The 22175-nt window shown below is 42.9% G+C and overlaps 1 protein-coding gene across 2 annotated transcripts in view; it reads right to left on the bottom strand.

Moving 5' to 3' along the window:
- The window catches only part of LOC135540122 (receptor-type tyrosine-protein phosphatase gamma-like), a 327471-nt gene that overhangs the window by 4648 nt on the left and 300648 nt on the right, over positions 1 to 22175 (bottom strand). The window contains exons 14-26 of one of the 2 annotated variants that reach the window (XM_064966521.1): positions 21581 to 21619; positions 19811 to 19902; positions 14642 to 14733; positions 11745 to 11841; positions 11433 to 11515; positions 11101 to 11235; positions 10855 to 10989; positions 9311 to 9483; positions 5100 to 5235; positions 4568 to 4714; positions 3254 to 3347; positions 2839 to 2915; positions 2339 to 2467 (exon numbers count right to left, since the gene is read on the bottom strand). In XM_064966521.1, coding sequence (XP_064822593.1) covers positions 2339 to 2467; positions 2839 to 2915; positions 3254 to 3347; positions 4568 to 4714; positions 5100 to 5235; positions 9311 to 9483; positions 10855 to 10989; positions 11101 to 11235; positions 11433 to 11515; positions 11745 to 11841; positions 14642 to 14733; positions 19811 to 19902; positions 21581 to 21619 — 1429 coding nt within the window. The remainder of the gene's footprint in view (positions 1 to 2338; positions 2468 to 2838; positions 2916 to 3253; positions 3348 to 4567; positions 4715 to 5099; positions 5236 to 9310; positions 9484 to 10854; positions 10990 to 11100; positions 11236 to 11432; positions 11516 to 11744; positions 11842 to 14641; positions 14734 to 19810; positions 19903 to 21580; positions 21620 to 22175) is intronic. The other variant, XM_064966520.1, reaches the window with a different exon arrangement.

Raw genomic sequence — 22175 nt, 5'->3', positions numbered from 1 at the left:
TTGCTTGAGAGTAAGAAAACAGCTTAGGGATTTCACCATGAGGCCAATGGTGACTTCAAAATAGTTACAGAGTTTAATGGCTGTGATAGGAGAAAACTGAGGATGGATCAACAACATTGTAGTTACTCCACTATACTAACCTAATTGACAGAGTGAAAAGAAGAAAGCCCGTACAGAATAAAAATATTCTAAAACATGCATCCTGTTTGCAACAAGGCGCTAAAGTAATACTGCAAAAAATGTCCTGAATACAAACAAAGTGTTAAGTTTTGGGCAAATCCAATACAACACATTACTGAGTACCACTGTCCATATTTCAAGCATATAGGTAGCTGCATCATGTTATGGGTATCGTTGTAATCATTAAGGACTGGGAGTTTTTCAGGATAAAAAATAATGGTGCGAAGCACAGGCAAAATCTTACAGCTAAACCTGGTTCAGTCTGCTTTCCACTAGACACCGTGAGACAAATTCACCTTTCAGCAGGACAATGACATAAAACACAAGGCCAAATCCACACTGGAGTTGCTTACCAAGAAGACAGTGAATGTTCCTGTGTGGCCGAAATTTTACTTAAATCTACATGAAAAGCTATGGCAAGACCTGAAAATGGTTGTCTAGCAATGATCAAGAATCAATTTGACAGAGCTTGAATAATTTTGAAAACAATAATGGGCAAATGTTGCACAATCCAGGTGTGGAAAGCTTTTAGAGACTTGCCCAGAAAGATTCACAGCTGTAATCCCTGTTAAAGGTGCTTCTACAATGTACTGACTCAGGGGTGTGAATAATTACACTACCTGTTGAAAGTTTTAGAGCACCTACTTATTCAAGGTTTTTCTTTATTTTTACTATTTTCTACATTGTAGAATAATAGTGAAGACATCAACACCATGAAATAACACATATGGAATCATGTAGTAACCAAAAAAGTGTTAAGCAACTCAAAATAAACTACCTTTTAAATGTTTAGGGTCGTCCTTGTTTTTGAAAGAAAAGCACATTTTTCGTACATTACAATAAAATCTAATTGATCAGAAATACAGTGTAGACATTGTTAGTGTTGTAAATAACTATTTTAGCTGGAAACAGCAGGTTTTTATGGAATATATAGGTGTACAGAGGCCCATTATCAGCAACCATCACTCCTGTGTTCCAATGGCACGTTGTGTTAGCTAATCCAAGTTTATAATTTTAAAAGGCTAATTAATCATTAGAAAACCCTTTTGCAATAATGTTAGCACAGCTGAAAACAGTTGTTCTGATTAAAGAAGCAATAAAACTGACCTCCTTTAGACTAGTTGAGTATCTGATGCATCAGCATTTTTGGGTTTGATTACAGGCTAAAAATGGCCAGAAACAAATTACTTTCTTCTGAAACTCATCAGTCTATTCTTGTTCTGATAAATTAAGGCTATTCCATGCGAGAAAAATCCAAGAAACTGAAGATCTCGTACAACACTGTGTACTACTCCCTTCACAGAACAGTTTAAACTGGCTCTAACCAGAATAGAAAGAGAAGTGGGAGGCCCCGGTGCACAACTGAGCAAGAGGACAAGTACATTTGAGTGTCTAGTTTGAGAAACAGATGCCTCACAAGTCCTCAACTGGCAGCTTTATTAAATAGTACCCGCAAAACACCAGTTTCAACGTCAACAATGAAGAGGCAACTCCGGGATGCTGGCCTTCTAGGTAGAGTTCCTCTGTCCAGTGTCTGTGTTCTTTTACCCATCTTAATCTTTCCTTTCAACTCTGCCGAGAAGGCCAGCATTTCGGAGTCGCCTCCGCACTATTGATATTGAGACTGGTGTTTTGCGGGTACTATTTAATAAAGCTGCCAGTTGAGGACAGGACAAAAATTAAGTCAATTTTGAAATCAGGCTGTAACACAACAAAATGTGTATAAGTCAACGGGTAGGAATACTTTCCGAAGGCACCGTATGAATGTGTGTATTTTGGCGGGGTTGGGTTAAAAGTGATTGTCAAATTTCGTTTGGACCTTGTGTGCAATTGACCAATAAAGTGATCTTAATCTTGATCTTAATCTTAATAAGACATATGGCTGAGTGGAGTGACTGATACAGCTGCTGTCACCTTCAGTATTCATCTCAATTCCTCTCACACCCAAACGAGTGACTTCCTGTGTGAACACTGGGCCAAGGCTGGGAGAGACTAAGCTTAGCGTGCTAAGACAGCCCTTTAATAGACCAGAGATAAGGCTGAAGCTAACAACCCTTGGTGGTGGTGTGTGTGCATGTACTGTATGTGTGTGTGTGTGCCTGCATGCTTGCACATGCACTTGTTCATGTGCGTGTGTGAGTGCGTGTGAGAGACCCACCAGCCCCTGGTTGTCCGGCAGCATGACAATGATCTGTGCATTGTGGTCCCAGATCATCCTCCAGAAGTCTTTAGTGGTGTGGGGCAGAGGATGCTGGGTAATGATGAACTCATTGCTCCTGTAGTAACCCTGTGGTGTCAGAACAGAGGTCAAGGGTCCAAGCAAGGGTTGTGTTGTGGTTACACACAAAGATGAAAACAAGCCTGTGTGTGTCAGATAAAACCTGCCACAGCAGTAGACTACCACTGCTCAAAACACCTTAGATCTAGCGGTCTACCTTTTTATGTCCCGGCACAAACCTAGGATTCACATAGGTCAACAACGAATCCAAGTCCATTCCTTTCAGTTGATAGCAATGAACAATGTCTATGATAGCAATGTCTATGAGACAAAGCAATCATATATCATAATAATGACATTCCTTAGCTCAGTTGGTCCAGCCGGGTGTGTGGCAGGGACAGTGAATGATTGACAGAGGAGGGACAGGAGGTGGTACTCACCATTATGTAAGATGCGTTAATGTAATCTGTGCCTTTCATGCCGGGTAAAGGTGCCAACCCCACCCTCGCACGCTCCGCTGCCATAGAGAAAGAGAGATCAAGGCACAGTGATCATAGAGCTAAGTAGCAAACATGCTTAGTAGCAAACATGTTCTTTTTGGTTTACAAAGTAAAGTGTGTCATTTTTATGAAAGCAGCCACAGCATAATCACTTAAAATAACTCTAGTATGAGCATGGACCATAAACAACTGGTTATGTAACTAACTACTGTAGATGAATGACTTCCTATGACCATGAATAGAGCCTAAGGTTATCAGAAACAGGAAACTGTGGAAAGCAGCAGCCTAGACGGGAGCCAATCCGAAATCTGAATATCGCTGTCAGGTGGTGCATGGATAATATAATTTGACTTACAGGGTACTACCGAGGAGTTCCGGTTCTTCTCTTTGTTGCATTCCTTCTGAGCACTGAAGCACTCCACAAACCTGGCGTTACACTGAGTCACCAACTGCAACAAGAGAGGTGAGAGGGCAAGAAAGAGGGACAGATGGGTGGATGAAAGTGGGAGAGGAAGAAAGACAGAGAGAGAGAGGTTAGATAACAATGATACAATACACCAGATTATCTGATAAAGATACATGCTTCAATTGATCATTCATACCCTCCCTACTCTGTCATTTAAACAAACTCTCATGGCCTGCAGTACACTGCGTAGAGTCACTGACCTCAGGTGTTCTGACACTAACCACTCTACTGTTATGGCCCTAAACATGGGATTCAGAACATAGCAAGTAGTCTAAACATGTGTTTAGAATACAGCCCAACCATGTGCTGCTTCCCATCAACACCGACTTTCAACAGTTAATTAAATTATAGTCAAGTCTCAGATCAAATTCTGCTGACTGAAAAAAGTGTTTGCTCATCTTAATATTGCAGATAACGCTCATGCCAAATCGCATGTCACAAAAAGACAAACACTGCTTAATTCTTTGTAGAGCAGAAATTAACACAGACTTTTTCTTGGGCTGTGAAAAACAAAATAAATATTCTCTCCAAAAAATTATTAACTTCAAATCCAGCCTTGAGGCTAATTGCATTAAAATCCCAATGGCTGCCATTGTTTCGCAAGAGTACGCTCAATCTCTCCCAACCCTGGGCTAAATCAAATACACCGTGGAGGAGAATAATGAAAGCTAATTACGTTGTGAGCTTGTCATCAAACCAGGCCATAACCCAGACCCCCCACCATTATAGGAAAGTTCACATCTCCCTGGAAACAAGCAGTGAGTGGGGTTAGTCAAAGGGGCCACCCGATGAAGATAAGTACTCTTCCCCCAAATGTATTTCCATTCTAATTACGATCACTTCTCCAGTAGTGGGCCCTGAGGGAGATGAATCACAACTTTGTGATGCTGAGGGACGTCTTTAAGGAGACAAACAGGACCCTGAAGTCTCTGCTCTGGGAAAACATGGGAACGATGGAGAGCTGAGAGACGAGAGAGGATAGAGGATAGAGGGAGAGTGGGGTACAGAGAGAGAGAAAAAAGAGGTACAGAGAAAGAGAGAGAAAGAAAGGTAAGGTGAGAAAGAGAGACAGACAGAGAGATGTGGCAGAAAAAGAAAGATGCAGAGAAAATATGTTTGAGAGAGAAGGAGCATGATAGGCATATAGAGAAAGAGATCTAGGGGAATGAGTGTTCAGTAAGACTGAAAAGGAGGTACTCTGACCTTAAACTGTTTCTCCAGCCGTGTCTTGCCGCCCACCCCAGGCATAAGGATACTGTTGACATAGCTGTGCAGCTGGCTGGACAACACCTCCGTTTCCTTCCCCATGATGGCCTCAATCAACGCATCATGAATGAAGATATACTGCTCCTATAGGCCAAGCAGGACAGAAAGAGAGAACACCAGTCAGACATGCAGACAACGTGGCAGTGCAGCTCTTTTTAGAGCAGATAAATTATGACAATGACCATGGTCCCCTTGGTCCTGGACAACAGTGGCTGTGTGATGCATGCCTTTCCTATATTTACAAAGAGGGACATGGACAGACTTAAACACAGCTGCATTAGACAGATAAGAAAGACGGAAGTTTAACGTTATGCTCTACTGTAGTCTACTAGCTGCAGAGAGTTTGATCATTCGGGACTTTACCACAGATGCTCAAGTGAATAGAATGGCACATGGTGATTATAGAATGAGTCACTCAGGATGTTCATACACACTCAAAAACACACACACACACACACACACAACCCACCTCTGTTTGTACCAGGTAGTTGCGCTGTGTCCGGATGTGTTTGAGGAAGCCCAGGACGTTGACTGTGTTTTTGTCCTTGATCTGCTGCAACATGCTGTCTATGACGATGTAGGTCCCTGTCCGGCCCACACCCGCACTGCACACACACACACACGAACATACAACTTGGATATTCATACAGGGCGGCAGGGTAGCCTAGTGGTTAGAGCGTTGGCCTAGTAACCGAAAGGTTGCAAGTTCATATCCCGAGCTGACAAGGTACAAATCTGTCGTTCTGCCCCTGAACAGGTAGTTAACCCACTGTTAACCGACTGTAGGCCGTCATTGAAAATAAGAATTTGTTCTTAACTGACTTGACTAGTTAAAATAAATACGGGGTTTCCTATTGGTCTTCAGGAATATGGACAAAGAGCTCCATGACAGCAGCAGACTAATTAATCTTCTAACTCAGCTGTCAATCCCAGTCCATGTTTGCTGCATTCATCTTCTCCTCTAACTGGTTCTTAATCAATCAATCCATGTCATTGGCTGGCCAGAGAGACCTAACACATCATTTTCCAGATCTGAACCAGTTGCTGATGAATGATGTTCAAGGACTGAAGTTGGGGAGAGCAGCTCTAATGCATCCAAGCCCTCCTGGAGAAGTCATACAGTACAAACTCCTATAAAACATGCCTTAACCTCACATCTGACCCTTAACAGGGCTATTTATATCTCATAGGTGGACTTCTCCTCAAGTCAAGGTCCTGTGTGTATCATTAACAGAAATCCATGTTCAGCAGGAGAGAAGCCAGTCGGCAGCACTGACAGTGTGAGAGAAGGTCCACCCAGGTCACTGTGTCCACCCAGGACACAGTAATAAGCTTGGCTAGAGGACCTGTGGTGTGTGTGTCTGGCAGAGCTGTATAGTTGAGTGTGTAGACACAGCAGGTTCTGCCTGTGAAGGGTCATTATCGAACAGCACAGGACAGATGACATTAGAGACCATTACTCTCATTACCGAGGAGGGAACTTTCACTGGACAGTCCATTTCCCTGCCTTAAACACATGCTTAGCTAACCACAGCTAGGATTCCTTTCTCTCAGGTAACAAAGGAAGTGCAGAGTAGCTGTAGGGAAATTATAGTGTATATTTCAGGCTGCAGTGCATATTACACTCTAAAAATTAGGGGTTCAACTGGAGTTCTAAGATCATCAAAGAACATTAGGGTTCTTGGCAATGAAAAACAGCCCCAAAAAGGTTTTTCAAAGATACAGAAGAGGCACACAGGGGAATTTGCTGTTAATCCTTCCCTTTCTCTAATGTGTTTTGCAATAAAACTAGCAAGTGTTGTAAGATCATTGCTTTACTAGGACTCGAGACCACAGAAGCAATCCTGCTCTTGCCCTATCTCTTCAATGAGGACCCGAGTAGCCTTTATGGCCGTGACAAGGTATGCCTATGCTAAAATAATCTGTTTCTTCATAAACATGTGTGCATGCTTATATAAAACTACAGCTGAACATTTGTTATGTTCTTTGTTAATTGTATGTGTATTCATCTTTTCTTACTTTTGTTGACACAGATTACACTGCTCCCTACTCCTTTACTGCACATCGGTGGGAATCCAATTCACCATGAGAGTGAAATCCCACTGGTATTTGATGGGGAGAACATCCACGCCCTGGGACTTGGGGCTCTGCTAGGGCTGGATTTTTTATTTTCAGATCAATTTCCCCAAAATGTCAGAAAAACACCTATGTTGTTAAGTTACTGTGTTCTGGGGATAAGAGAATTTGGGGTGAAGTTGCCAGGGCCGGTTATAAAGATGGCAAACCCCCTAACATAACTAAGTGGTTGTTGGACACACACACACACACGCACACGCACGCGCACGCACACACACACACACACACACACACACACACACACACACACACACACACACACACACACACACACACACACACACACACACACACCCTATAGCAAAAAAAACTGCATTTAGTATCAAGTCTACAATACTGTTAGTTTACCTATGATTATTTTTAATATATGTTGTTTGTATTGTACATCATTATTTTATAACAAAAATGTAATGAAGTGCACTGCACAAAGTAAATGTATTATTTATTATGGTCTGACATGTCTGCAGACATTTTTTTTACATGTTTTGTTTGGTAAACTGTTTTGTAAATATTCCTTCACATTTGTGGTGCCACTAAATAATCAATGTATTACTTAAATCAATATTGTCAATATTGTTATTATTATTATTGTTATTAATGTATTTCTTTATAATGGAGAGAGGGAGGACAGGGAGTTAAAAGATTAACCCCAAAAGGTTCTTCGAGGAACCATTATAAGGGGTTAGTCGAGGAACCATTATAAGGAATTCTTCGAATAACCTTTTTCAAGGGTTCTTAAAATAACTTATAGGGTTTCCCCCACAGTTTCAATTTGAAGAACCCATAAAGGATCCTCCAGGAACCTTTACTTTTTACACTGCATGGCTCTATGCCAGGTCACTCACAGCACTGCATGTAGAGGGCATACTTTTTCATCTCAGTCGTGCCAAATCAAATTGTATTTGTCACATGTATATAATAAGAAGAATAAGAAATAAAAGCAATAATTATTAAAGAGCAGCAGTAAAATAACAATAGCGAGGCTATATACGGGGGGTACCGGTACAGAGTCAATGTGCGGGGGCACCGGTTAGTCGAGGTAATTGAGGTAATATGTACATGTAGGTAGAGTTATTAAAGTGACTATGCATAGATAATAACAGAGAGTAGTAGCAGTGTAAAAGGGGGGTGGGGGGGAATGCAAATAGTCTGGGTAGCCATTTGATTAGATGTTCAGGAGTCTCATGGCTTGGGGGTAGAAGCTGTTTAGAAGCCTCTTGGACCTAGATTTGACACTCCGGTACTGCTTGCTATGCAGTAGCAGAGAGAACAGTCTATGACTAGGGTGGCTGGAGACTTTGACAATTTTTAGGGCCTTCCTCTGACACCGCCTGGTATAGAGGTCCTGGATGGCAGGAAGCTTGGCCACAATGATGCACTGGGCAGTACACACTACCCTCTGTAGAGCATTGTACGTGTCTCTGTGTGTGGAGTAAAGGTGGTCTAGAGTTTGCTTTCCCTCTAGTTGCACATTTAACATGCTGGTGGAAATTTGGTAAAACAGATTTAAGTTCCCTGCATTAAAGTCCACGGCCACTCGGAGCACCGCCTCTGGATGAGCATTTTCCTGTTTGCTTATGGCGGAATACAGCTCATTGAGTGTGTCTTAGTGCCAGCATCGGTCTGCGGTAGTATGTAGACAGCTATGAAAAATACAGATGAAAACTCTCTAGGTAGATAGTGTGGTCTACAATTTATCATGAGATACTCTACCTCAGGCGAGCAAAACCTTGAGACTTCCTTAGATATCGTGCACCAGCTGCTGTTCACAAATAAACACAGAACGCCACCCCTTGTCTTACCAAAGGCTGCTGTTCTGTCCTGATGATACAGTGTAAAACCGGCCAGCTGTATTTTGTGAATGTTGTCGTTCAGCCGCAACTCAGTGAAACATAATTAAGATATTACATTTTTTTTATGTCCTGTTAATAGTTTAATCTTGCTCATAGGTCATCATTTTTACTTTTCAATATTTGCCAATAGAACAGATGGCAGTGGGAGTTTACTCGATCACCTACAAATTCTCAGAAGGCAGCCTGTACTCCGCCCCCTTTTTATCCATCTTCTCTTCACACAAAAGGATTTTGGCCTGTTCCCGGGAAAGCAGTATATCCTTCACGTCGGACTCGTTAAAGGAAAAAGCTTCTACCAGTTCGTGGTGAGTAATCACTGTTCTGATGTCCAGAAGATATTTTCGGTCATAAGACACGGTCGCAGCAACATTATGTACATAATTAGTTTAAAAAATGTGTTACAAACAACGCAATTTAAAAAAAATAAAAAACACTTATGTATCAAGCACCACAACAGATGCTTCACTGGTGAAAATAAATAATAAACTAAACTACAGTAAATCATGAAACTGTCTAATACTGACTATTTTTGGGGGCTCATTAGTTCTCATAATCTTTATTTTTGCCTTTTGTTCTTCCTCTCATGCTTGATACATTTTTGAATACACAGTTTGCAAAATGTGTACCTCTTCTATTTGAGTAAGTCTTCTCCCATAAGAACCCCTGAGCAGCACAGTGACAGAGACAATACCTGCAGTGGACCAGCATAGGGCCCATCTCTGGGGTCTGGGTGGCAGCAGACCTCCTGATGAAGGTGAGCACGGGGAGGGTGTACTCAGGGACGCCCATGTCAGGCCACTGGGTATAGTGGTATTGCACCACCGTTCTTTCACTCTGACACCCCTTAGGGTTTCCTTTCTGACCCTTGGAGAGAGGGAGGGAGGAAGAGGGAGGAGGGAGGAGGGAGATAGAGAGAAAACACATTGATTAGTATCTTTCTACATGATAAGAAGTAGATGAGATATCATGTTAGTCACTTTTCAATAACACTGAGACCAGTAGAACAGGATCACTTGAGAAGACAGGCATGGAGACCATTAACACTGTAGACCAATAACACTGAGACCAATAACACTGTTGACCTATAATACTGCAGACCTATAACACTGTAGACCTATAACACTGCAGACCTATAAATCTAATTCAAATCAAATCAAATTTATTTATATAGCCCTTTTTACATCAACTGATATCTCAAAGTGCTGTACAGAAACCCAGCCTAAAACCCCAAACAGAAAGCAATGCAGGTGTAGAAGCACGGTGGCTAGGAAAAACTCCCTAGAAAGTCCAAAACCTAGGAAGAAACCTAGAGAGGAACCAGGCTATGAGGGGTGGCCAGTCCTCTTCTGGCTGTGCCGGGTGGAGATTATAACAGAACATGGCCAAGATGTTCAAATGTTCATAAATGACCAACATGGTCAAATAATAATAATCACAGTAGTCGTCGAGGGTGCAGCAAGTCAGCACCTCAGGAGTAAATGTCAGTTGACTTTTCATAGCCGATAATAACACTGTTGACCTATAACACTGCAGACCTATAACACTGCAGACCTATAACACTGCAGACCTATAACACTGCAGACCTATAACACTGCAGACCTATAACACTGCAGACCTATAACACTGCAGACCTATAACACTGCAGACCTATAACACTGTTGACCTATAACACTGTAGACCTATAACACTGTAGACCTATAACACTGCAGACCTATAACACTGCAGACCTATAACACTGCAGACCTATAACACTGCAGACCTATAACACTGCAGACCTATAACACTGCAGACCTATAACACTGCAGACCTATAACACTGTTGACATATAACACTGCAGACCTATAACACTGCAGACCTATAACACAGACCTATAACACTGCAGACCTATAACACTGCAGACCTATAACACTGCAGACCTATAACACTGCAGACCTATAACACTGTAGACTTATAACACTGCAGACCTATAACACTGTTGACCTATAACACTGTAGACCTATAACACTGCAGACCTATAACACAGACCTATAACACTGCAGACCTATAACACTGACCTATAACAGACCTATAACACTGTAGACCTATAACTTATAACACTGCAGACCTATAACACTGTTGACCTATAACACTGTAGACCTATAACACTGCAGACCTATAACACTGCAGACCTATAACACTGTAGACTTATAACACTGCAGACCTATAACACTGTAGACTTATAACACTGTCACTGACCTTTTTTACTTTTGTGTTGCGCACGGTGAAGCGTCGTAGCGTGTAGCAGGCGTGCACTTTGGTGCTCTTTAGCGTGACCACGATGTTCCCATATTCCTCTGTGTTCTCTGTGGGCCAGTACTGATCACATTTTCTCTGCAGAGACACACCACACATGGTTAGGGACTCTTGTTTCAATGAATCACAAAAAACAAAAAGGTTATTATATGATTACTAAAAGGATCTATTGAATTGTAGTGTATATACCCTTCCTTTCTCCACGAGGTTGGTGATCATGACGATGATGCCAGTGTTCTGTTCCCACACCATCCTCCAGAAGTCCTCGAAGGTGGACTTGAGAGGGCCCTGGGCCGCGATGTATGCCTTGGGCTTGTTATAGCCCTACCATACACAGTGAAACAAGGTGAGAGACCATGAACAAAACATACACAATATTCAAAGACATTGTCATGCTTGTACAATACGTAAAACATATTGTACACACACACCTACAATACACAGTACAAAAAAATGAATTCTTACAAATACACACTCACACGACCAGACGGACCAAAATAGATACTCCAATCAACACTCACATCTACGTAATTGGCATTGATATAGTCACTGTGTTTGGTGTCCTTCCCAGCTAAAGGCCGTAGCTTCACCCGAGTGTGGTCGTCTGGAGGAGAGACAGGGACTGTTAACTCTGTGTGTGTGTGCGTGCGTGCGTGCACGTGTGTGTCTCACATTTCCCACACTACATATTCTGTTAGCTCTGAAGACACCAGTAGCCTAGATGATGAGAGCTGTACTCTTACAAGCAGGATCTGTATGACATGAAGCATCAGTGCAGTGGTGTGACAGCCTGTCATGCTCCTGTATTGTAATGTGTGGTGTTCACTACTCACAGGCCACGATGTTGATGTATCTGTTCTTGTGCTTGTTGTCTGGATGGTTGGAGTGCTCCGACGTGATCTTCATGTCCACCGTGCATCGTTGCACTTCCTGTGGGGGAGAGAGACACACCAAGGGTAACATTTTGGAACGAAGTGAAAAGAGAGATTTTGACAGTTATAGAGGCATTTCTGGTAACATCTAAGCAATTTTTCGCTGTCAGATGCGGTCGACAAAGTGACAGACACAGGGCAGCTGTCTCCCTCTCTTCCTCTCTCTCTTCCTCGCTCTCTCTCTGAGCAGAAGTTGACACGCTCTCTCCAGGGTTGGGCTCAATTCAAATTAAAGGGCAGTCAATTCAGGAAGTGATAAATAGCTTCTACTTTTCAGTTTATTGAGAAGTCATTGAAAATAAATGCCCTTTTTCTATTATTGAATTGTCGTTTCAGTTTACTTTCTGAATAGACGGCCTTCAATTCGATTTGAGCCCAACTCTGGCTCTCTCCCCTTAAGTGCTGTCACACACTAAGCTAACCATCACGCAATCTTCCCAAACCTCCGCTGCTCTCACAACATCATTCCACTCCCAGTGGAACCATAAAGTATGCCATCCATTGAGAAGCTTCATGTATCACTTTTATCAACCGTCCTTTAAAGCCACGGCAGAAAACTTGCCAAATATGCTTGCGTTCTTTGTGTGTCTCGATACAATCATGAAACCAGAGAACACATGCCCATTCTACTCTATCACTCTATAGTCTAATAGCAACCACAGTACATAATCAATGTTTTATGACAAACCAACAACAGTTATCTAGCCTTCTAGCAACACGAATTATGACCGACCATGGTCTTCAGTCTGGTCAAATCAGCCCCTCGTTCATTTCCTCTAAGGATTTACAGATCAACAACCTTGTTATATATGTAATAGATGTCTCTCTCCATGGTACAAACATAAATAGTCATTTATTCTGGGCACAGCAGAAGAATTTGGACCCCTCATAAAAGTTGGAGATAGATAGATAGATATAAGGGAAGGGTGACTGTGGAGGTGGGGTGTACATGGGTAAGAACATGGTGCTGGGATCAAGTTGTGAGGGCTTGGGGACAGTGAAACTGGGTACATACTTACTGTAAAGTCACTGGCTGATGTGACCACCAGATGGCTTATACATACAACACACACACGCCAGACACACACATGCTTACACACACACGCCAGACACACACATGCTTACACACACACACACACACACACACACACACACACACACACACACACACACACACACACACACACACACACACACACACACACACACACACACACACACACACACACACACACACACACACACACACACACACACACACACACACACACACACGCACACACACACACACGCACACGTGCACACACGGAATACGGACACAGCTGCCCACTGGCTCCAATTACAGTGTGTATGCCAAGGAGAGTAGTGGCATTACAGAATGAGATCCTAAAAATGAGCAGATCTCTAGCCAACACCAGTGAGAATTCAACCATGGTGGACATATGTGGACATTAGAATGACAAGAAGGTATTTATAAATCACCCCAGAACCCTGTCTGTCTATATGGTGTGAAAGGCATCAGGGTAAGAGAGTTATTAGTAAACAGTAAATCTATGAGACATGACGCAAATGGACATATTAGCCACCAAGATCGAAGTCATGTCATGTAACTAACATGTCCTCCCTGTAACTCTATCTGTATGCAGCACGCATTCTAGCCCCAAAGATTCCCATTGCACAGTACCCAGGGATCCAAACCCAGCCAAACCCATTCCCCAGCCTCTCCCCCTGTCTTTACGCACCCTACCCATGTCTCCCTGGGGCCCGTCGGGACAAAGCCACTTGTCAGGGCCCGAGGACGCTCCACCCAAAGGGGTTTCGCTCCGCTGCCTTCCCCCTTTCTCCTGCCTCCTTTCTGGGGCAGAATAAAGAGATGTGGAGTGCAAGTAGCACTCCATTTACTACATTCACTCAGGAGAGGGGCCCCCCTTAAACCTTAAACCTTAAACCATTTCCAAGTGTCACTCACACTGGCCTGGACAACAAGCGGGTGGTGGTGGGGGAGTGGCAGTGTTGCTAGCCCCATGGGGAAACTCATTAGCAGGGCCCAGTGTAGGACAGCTCCCCCATCCTTCTTCTGGGGAGAGGGTCACTAAGAAATACTGAGAGGTTTGCTAACGGCTGAGAAAGTAAGGGAGAAGGTGAAGGGAGGGAGAACGAGGGCAGCAGAGTGGGTTTCTCAAACTACAGCGATAGAAATAGGAAAGGTATTTACAGCACATATATCTGTTAGCATGTGATCAAAATCCCTCTCAAAATAAGTTGTAGGATCACTGACTGAGCCCTCAGTCATATTTTACTCGGAATGAAACTTGAAAACCATGGCTGTCCTAAGGGCTATCACCCAGGCACAAAGCATTACTGATCTTACATCATCTGTGTGATCCACATACAACACAAGGTAAATATTGGTTTAGTAAGGCAGTGTAGTGGATATATGACACAGGTTTCCAGCCTGATCTGCTCTCTCGCTCTCAGTCAGCCGGCCCAGTCAGGAGACACATGTCTAAATCAGCTAACAGACCTCTCGTACATCATCTGCTCCAAGACCATTAGTAGCACTATGAAAACCTTAAATGCCCCACACACACACAAGCATGCAGACACGAACACACATGCTGCCCTCACTCACATGGCAAACCAAACACGACACAGGAACATGGAAAGTCAACCTGTGGTTAGAGCAAGGTCACCTGGCTAACTCAGACTCGAACCCACCGGGCTGGGATGCTATGCTAGCCAGTCTATCGTGGGGTTAAGACTACTATATTACAGGAACAAAGGGAGCAGTTATTTACCTCAAAGTCCTCTGAGAAGCCATGCTGGTTGTTGGAATAGAGCTCTGAGATGTGTTTGATGAACTGCTTGACAGGGATGGCCTCCATGTCATCTGGAAGGGAGTCCATAGAATTAGACACTTAGTCAAAAACACACAGACAAACAGTTTGAGTCATACAGACAAACAGTTTGAGTTCGGCACACACTTGTGTCTAGGGAAGACATGTAGCAGAGGAACTCACGTGTATGTCACATATGAAGATATCAACATGTTTAATGTACAGTACAATGTACAGTACAGTACAATGCATGTACAAAACATCTCTACACTATAACTCTACACTATCTCTAGGATCTCTAAAAACCTGTAATACCTGTTGAATATCTGTCTTAAAAAGACAGAGTGATGTAACACATGCAGGAAAGTAGCAGGAAGCTACAGGAGGAGAATGGTGAGAGATCGCTCTTCCACTCTATCACAATCCCATGTTCAATATTTCACCAAGACAAAAAGCATGTGTTATTTATGTCCATCCGCTTATGTTTCACATAGGTGAAGTAAGTTCACAGCTTTCATCTCAAGCAGAGTCATTCATGATTCACAGTTTCAATCTGGTCCTAGTTTAATCCACAGAAGGGGGTAAAGATAGCAAAAGGGAGAAGAGTGTGATGGTGGAGAGTGATGAGAGGGACAGATCTCATCTTAGTGGATGTTCTGTCCTAACTGTGCCTGTGGGAACCACTCTAAATGCTCATTTAGTGAGACATACGGAGAGCTGGGCTGAACAAACGCTTCATCCACAGGGGAAATCACACACTCAAACACGTGTACGAATGCCTACTGTACGCACGTCACACACACTTACAAACGTACACTCGCATGCACACGCGCACACTCACACACACACACACACACACACACACACACACACACACACACACACACACACACACACACACACACACACACACACACACACACACACACACACACACACACACACACACACACAGACACAATGAATGTTTCATAGAGCCAACTTATGGGAAAAGGCAGCTTGTACTTTTACATCTTTACCCAAATGATAATGGTACTTCATAGGACATGCTGTTAACTACAGTGCCTGTTGAAAGCACCCAAATCCTTCTATTTACCCCTTCTTCTCATTAAATATTAACGCATACAAGGCAGAGAGGAATATTTATGCATACTAATGCCACTAATTATATGCTTATGGTAAACACAGCATATGGAGATTCAAGGAGGAGGTTCAAATTGTCAAACAGCTTCATGAAAAATGTATTAGACATAATTGGCTTTGAAAATTATTGTTGGAAATACACTGGAGTAATATACTGTGGTGTGTGGTATGTCTCTGGTAGTTAGGTGTGTGGGGTGTTTGTCTTGTGGTCGTTTTCATAAGGTTTCAAATCCCCAGAGAGAGAGGGGGGAGGGGGGGGGTGTCAGTTGAGACAATTAGCTCTGTGAGAAGCAGGATTGTCATTATGGTCACATATGGCTCTCCCCTCACTGCTGCTCATTCTCCTATAGGTCTCTACAGCCCCACTGGGCCTAAGAACTGTCTGCCTTAGATGCCCTATACACACTGAGTCATGGCAACACAGTATGATTAAGTCCACTGTTTTCACAGCTCTATCTGAGCGGAATCATCTAGTAATCTTTAGCTCCATTATTGCACAAATTAATCCATTTTAAAGGCCCAGTGCAGTCAAAAACGTGATTCACGTGATTTTAAATGTGTTTTTTTGTACATTTCCACACCGAGATTTCGCCCACACCCCATAAGGAAACCTCTTTCTCGAAGCCACTTATCTGGATCAGGTTCTGCGCATATGTTATTTTATGCAAAAAAAAATTGGGGCGTAGCTGCTGCTCACACTCCATTCACATTTCTCTCTTTACTCACCCTCTTCTGAACCATGATGATGTAGCCTATGTCTCTGCCTCATATTTCTGGACAGCTGAAATAAAAACCATGCGGCGATTTGAACTAACATTCAAGGCCATTATGAAGGCTACAACCTTCTCTGTCTGTTGTAACGGATATTGCAGTTGCACAAACAGGATGCAGTCCCTACACATTGCATTGGAGCAGCGTTTTGATGTAGGCTAATCATTATAGTTGCTGCAATATCGTAGCCATTACACAGAGTTGCTGAAAAATAATACTACTACTTTGACTGACTGCCTGTCTGTCTGCCTTCTGCTCAGCCAATGTTTGCAACGATGATGAAAAAATAACATTAAATGGCTAATTACACTGCGTCTGTGGTCATGTTTGTGTCATGTTTGTGTTTGATATGCATGTAACTCCCCACTTGAGTTTTGCATTGGGGCAAAAAACTATTTGAGAGTTTATACAAACATGTTAATCATGTCTTTACAGTACAACATGTAAATAGCTGCATGTAGCCTAACTTCCCTCCTTAAACAAGGACATTAAATCGTGTTTATCCTGATCAGCCTACTGAGGCTTGGAATGCAATAGTTGGAACACGTCGACCGTGTCCTTTGTCTACAACATGAAGTGTGTAGGCTACACCAGACAAAGGCGTTCATCGTTGATGTAAGCGACAGCGGAGAACTGAGCAGCAGCTACGTAAAAATAAATCTTCTTGCCATGGTAAATCGGGGGTCCAGAAAATCCGGAACCACAGCCTCTCCATTTAGTGTAAGAGCGCCTAAAATGTAAGCCTGTTTTGGTGTGATGGAGTTTTGGCCTTCAATGGTGACATCACCATGCAGTAAATTAGTTAATAGACACATAAGAAAGAGAGTTCCAAACCTCTCTGCCAATAACAGCTCAGTTTCCCACTCGGACCACACCCAGACAGTCCTAGTACAATTCTTGCTCGTTTCATTTTGACCAGTTTAATTGAAAACAATCACAGTAAGGTACTTAATTGTTAACCAGAAATGATTTGATATTCAGATAAAAATGGCTGCATTGGACCTTTAATAAAAAGTATGCCTATTTCAGTCCTCCAAACCTATGATCAAGATAGATAACAACCTTCAAACAGCACTCCAATCAACATTAGGCTATTCTAGAAACATTGTCTTACATCATAGTCAATATGTAAATGATAATCAATGAGGGGCTATGCGTTCTATGGAAAATAATGGATGACGCGAAGGTCAGGAGTTGCATTATTGTCCTTGGAACGCATAGAGCCCAGAGTTGATTATCCCTTTATACCATGGCTATAATTTAACACAGCTAGAAATGTGTTCATTTTCCAGTATAAATGTGTTCAACATCCACTGAAGTAGCTAGCAAGTTTACTAGATACAGTAGTTGCCATGGCAACCAACCAGACTTGCTAGTTTAGCTAACCAAACTATTCATCCAAGCTTGTTATTATGAACATCTAATTCAACAATGCCAATAATGTTTTCAATTCGACTTTGGCTTTCAAAAGCAGCTCAAACATAAAAAATGTAAGAATGAACGATAGCCATTGAATTTTACGATGCAAATATACTGTGCGTTATGACTTGAAGGGCTCCAGAATACCCTTCAAGCAAATCAGAAAGAAGTATTCAACAATGCCATGGTATAAAGTCTCATAAGCCACAAACCTTTTGATATCTGGTTAGGAGATACAATCTGCTGGGGAGAATGTAGAGTACTGAAGTCAGTTCTCAAAGTTAACGGCCTTTTAAGGAGGAGGAGAGATGTTCAATGGGGCCCACTTTATAAGCCTTCCCTGTCCCTGTGCGGGCAAGTGCTGCGCCATTGGTTTAAATAGGCACATCAGACACAGCTCTCTGTGCCAAGGTCCATTGTGAAGGACACTCAGTCAGTCCAAATGGATTTGGATGCTGGGGAAAATCTTGTATGTGAGGGGAGATGTAAGATATGGAAGATTGGGTCTTTGAGGGCCAATCTCCAAGCCTTTAATGTTTGATCCACTGGCTCGAAAGAGTGAGAGAGAGATCCAGCCCTCCTCTACCCCCCCACCCCCCACTCCACCCCTTCCACCCTCCTTTAACATGGTGCATTTGGGCTGAACCAGTATGCACAGAGCACAAAACCAATGCTGACAGGGAACTCTGTAGTGTTACTGTAGTGTTAAACACTACAGTAACACTAGTGAGGGCAAACACCCACCTGTTCACACACATCACATGATTATGACGGAATAGTGTGTTCTAGCAAAACAACACCAGCTACGGGTATCTCTTGGAACACAAATCTTGTAAATACTGATCACACATATGCACCCCAACAAACCAACCACCTGAGGCCACTGGCACCTTCATCACCAAGCAACAGCCCATTGAAACCATGGCTGAGTGAGTCCTGTCTCACAGAGTCAGGCTCTCCCTCTCAAGTGTTTTAACACTTGAACAGCATTCACAGATGATAACACTGGTGTTCAAACATCAATGTAGGCTGCTAATGCAATGGCTCAGACCTCGATCTCACATGAGGTCTTCATGGAAAAATCAATGTGTACATGGATTTTCCCATCTGAAAAGTGGTTAAAGTAAAATGTTCAATATTAAGTGTGAGAGACATCTCAGCTCTCCTCCCCTTTAGTAATTTAAACACTTTTCAAGATCATCTCTAGGAATAATTTAATGTTGATTTCGGTTTTGAAATGTATGCCTGTTTATCTATAATGCATGTCGGGGTCTGCTGCTGGTGGCAAAAATAACTTCCCTTTGGGGATCAATAATGTCTAATCAATACAATGGAATGACAGGTTACTGTCCAGTACATGAAACTCAATGCACACACTATAAATCAAGTACAGCTCCTTTAGAAAAACAACATCTTTGAATGAACTGTTTGTTTACTCTTCAACAGAGCACACAGAGGTGGCTGGATAATGAAATAGTGGTCTCATGTGAGGAGAACGGTCATATGAAGTCTCATATGGTGTCTACTGTATGTGTGTGATGTATCTGTACAGATTGTACATGATTGGTGCCTATAGGGTTCCAGTGGAAACAGAGAGGAGCAGACATATGGGACAAGACTATTCCCCTTGACCCTGACTGTGAATTATTACATTGACCACAGACAGAAAGTGAACATTTGGAAAACTTCAGAGAAAAGATGCCATTTTGCTGCAATCAACTGACCCATTCCTGACAAAGATTTCAACCTCCTTCTGGGGTACTATGGGGCCGAAGCGATGCTCTGATTGGTGCTTACCTGGGATGGGGATGACAGGGATGCTGTCATTGGGCACCACTCTGGGAGAACTACTGTCCTCCACGTAGAAATGAGCCGTCTGAAAACACCTCCTGAGAGAGAGAGAGAGAGAGAGAGAGAGAGAGAGAGAGAGAGAGAGAGAGAGAGAGAGAGAGAGAGAGAGAGAGAGAGAGAGAGAGAGAGAGAGAGAGAGAGAGAGAGAGAGAGAGAGAGAGAGAGAGAGAGAGAGAGAGAGAGAGAGAGAGAGAGAGAGAGAGAGAGAGAGAGAGAGAGAGACAGTCAGTCAGTGGCACATTAGCCCTGAGAATAATGTATCAGCGCTGTCATCAGCAATGCCACAGGTGACAATCTCCTCCAAAGTCAACACAGATGGCACTGGAGACACGTGACAGGATCAAGGTGTACTTTGAACTCCTCCAGAGAAGGCAAACATTAGCATAAACACGCAGTCACCACCACACACTCTCACAGCTCACACACCGTCAGAGTTAAGAGTCACATAAACACTATGAGGATCAGAATCAATTTGTTTTCAGTTTGAGCTATGAAGCAGAGACATACTGTATGTCTGTGGCTAGCCAAATAATGGACTAAAGGAGCCTAACATTACTCCTTATAGTCCAAGGACCTTATAGGTTCTATTTAGAGGGCCAAGACCAAACAGCCAAATACTCCATCTAAAAGTACATTGATTCTCAACTGCAGTACAGTTCTAGAAACAAAAATACCTCTACTTTCATATCACATCAAAATCATTTCACAAATGCAAAATACATGCTTACTGTACACAGTTTTAACAGGTTTTAACACAGTTGCAACCAACAGTATTTTTCAGTGACAACACATTTGTGGTGTCCGTCTTCTGTTTACACACAGGTGTTCGGAGACACAGATAGCTAATTAGCACACGTATGGACTACCTGTGCCAATTAGCTTTCTGCATCTCCAAACACCTGTGTGTAAATGGAAGGTGGGACACCACAAACGTGTCTTCCGTCTGTTTTCCGTACACAGGCGCTGTAACATGGACATATGGCCGTGTGGGAACCCTAACCCTGTAAAGGTGTGTATCAATTGTATATATTTGTATTATTTCTCGCTGATATCAAAGATATGGTCCTTATGCTTCCAAAATTGTACCGCAAGCGATGCATGCTAATGTTCAGACCAAGCATCGGGACTCTTAACAAAAGTCCCCCGTACAGAAGACGCCTTCGTCCAATAAATCTTATGTGTAATGTAATGGAACGAAGAGTCATGATCAAGGGCTAGTCTGTGGCCAAACAAAGATCAAGAGGGCAAAGAACACATAGACACAGCTGCAAGCGCAGGCTATGTAAAGCTCAATGGAAGGTGTGTCTGAAAAGACAGCCAGCTCCAGACTAAGCACATACCTTTAGGGAAGTGTACCGTAATAAACATATTACACAGTACGCTTCATCAAAGAGCTCTCCTCAAAGAGAGATTAAAGCTACAATATGGAAACAATGTTAACAGTCAAAACCTGTTCCTCTATTTAAAAATCTCAAAGTAAAAGAAAAATTAGTATTGCTTATTTCTTTAACAATGACAGCACTCCAGACTAATAAGCCTGTCATGAACTTCAAGCCTTAAAAATAGGATATAGGTGAGAAAGGGAAAGGAGATAAATCATCTCCATAAGAGAGAGGCGGATATCTGAGCTTGAGCAAGAGGCTATCTACCAAATAGAGAGTAAAGTTACTGAGTGAGTGGAAATGTGTATATGTGAGTGTGTGGTCCTACTCCTACCTGTATTTTATGCAGAGTAGATTGCAGAAACTGGTCATCCTAGAGAGATGAGAGAAGAGCGGAGGAGAAGAGAAACAGAACAGCCTTAGCAGGCAGCGTCTGCATGCTGCTACTGAACCAGACCAGCAGACGGAGAGAGGGAGGAGAAGAGAGGAGTAGAGGTAGGAGAGCAAGAAGAGGGAGGACTCCCCTGTCCTCTCTGCATTAGCAAGTCAGAGGAGCAGTGACCTGTCACTCACTCTGTCTAGTAACAGCTCCTGGATCATTCTCCAGTAATTATCCTGTGTTTAGAGTCAGGCTCAAGGTTGGTTGACCTGATCTCAGACCAGTAATTACTCACGGGTGGCTTACTGTCTACGGGCAGCCAATGTGGTCCGATGGGGGAGGGGTTACAGGGCAACATGGGGGTTGAGCCCTGAGACCGAGCTCTGCAACGCAATAGGATTAGAATTACCCAACACTCCCCTCTCACGCCTTCAACACCTGCTACTGCCCAGGAGACCTCGAGCTCAACCACCACCTGTTTGTCTGTCTCTCTCTGTGTGTGTGTGTGTGTGTGTGTGTGTGTGTGTGTGTGTGTGTGTGTGTGTGTGTG

This window comes from Oncorhynchus masou, chromosome 5 (assembly GCF_036934945.1).
Source record: "Oncorhynchus masou masou isolate Uvic2021 chromosome 5, UVic_Omas_1.1, whole genome shotgun sequence".
NCBI classification, from domain to species: Eukaryota; Metazoa; Chordata; class Actinopteri; order Salmoniformes; family Salmonidae; genus Oncorhynchus; species Oncorhynchus masou.
This window is presented reverse-complemented; position numbering and strand designations above follow the sequence as displayed.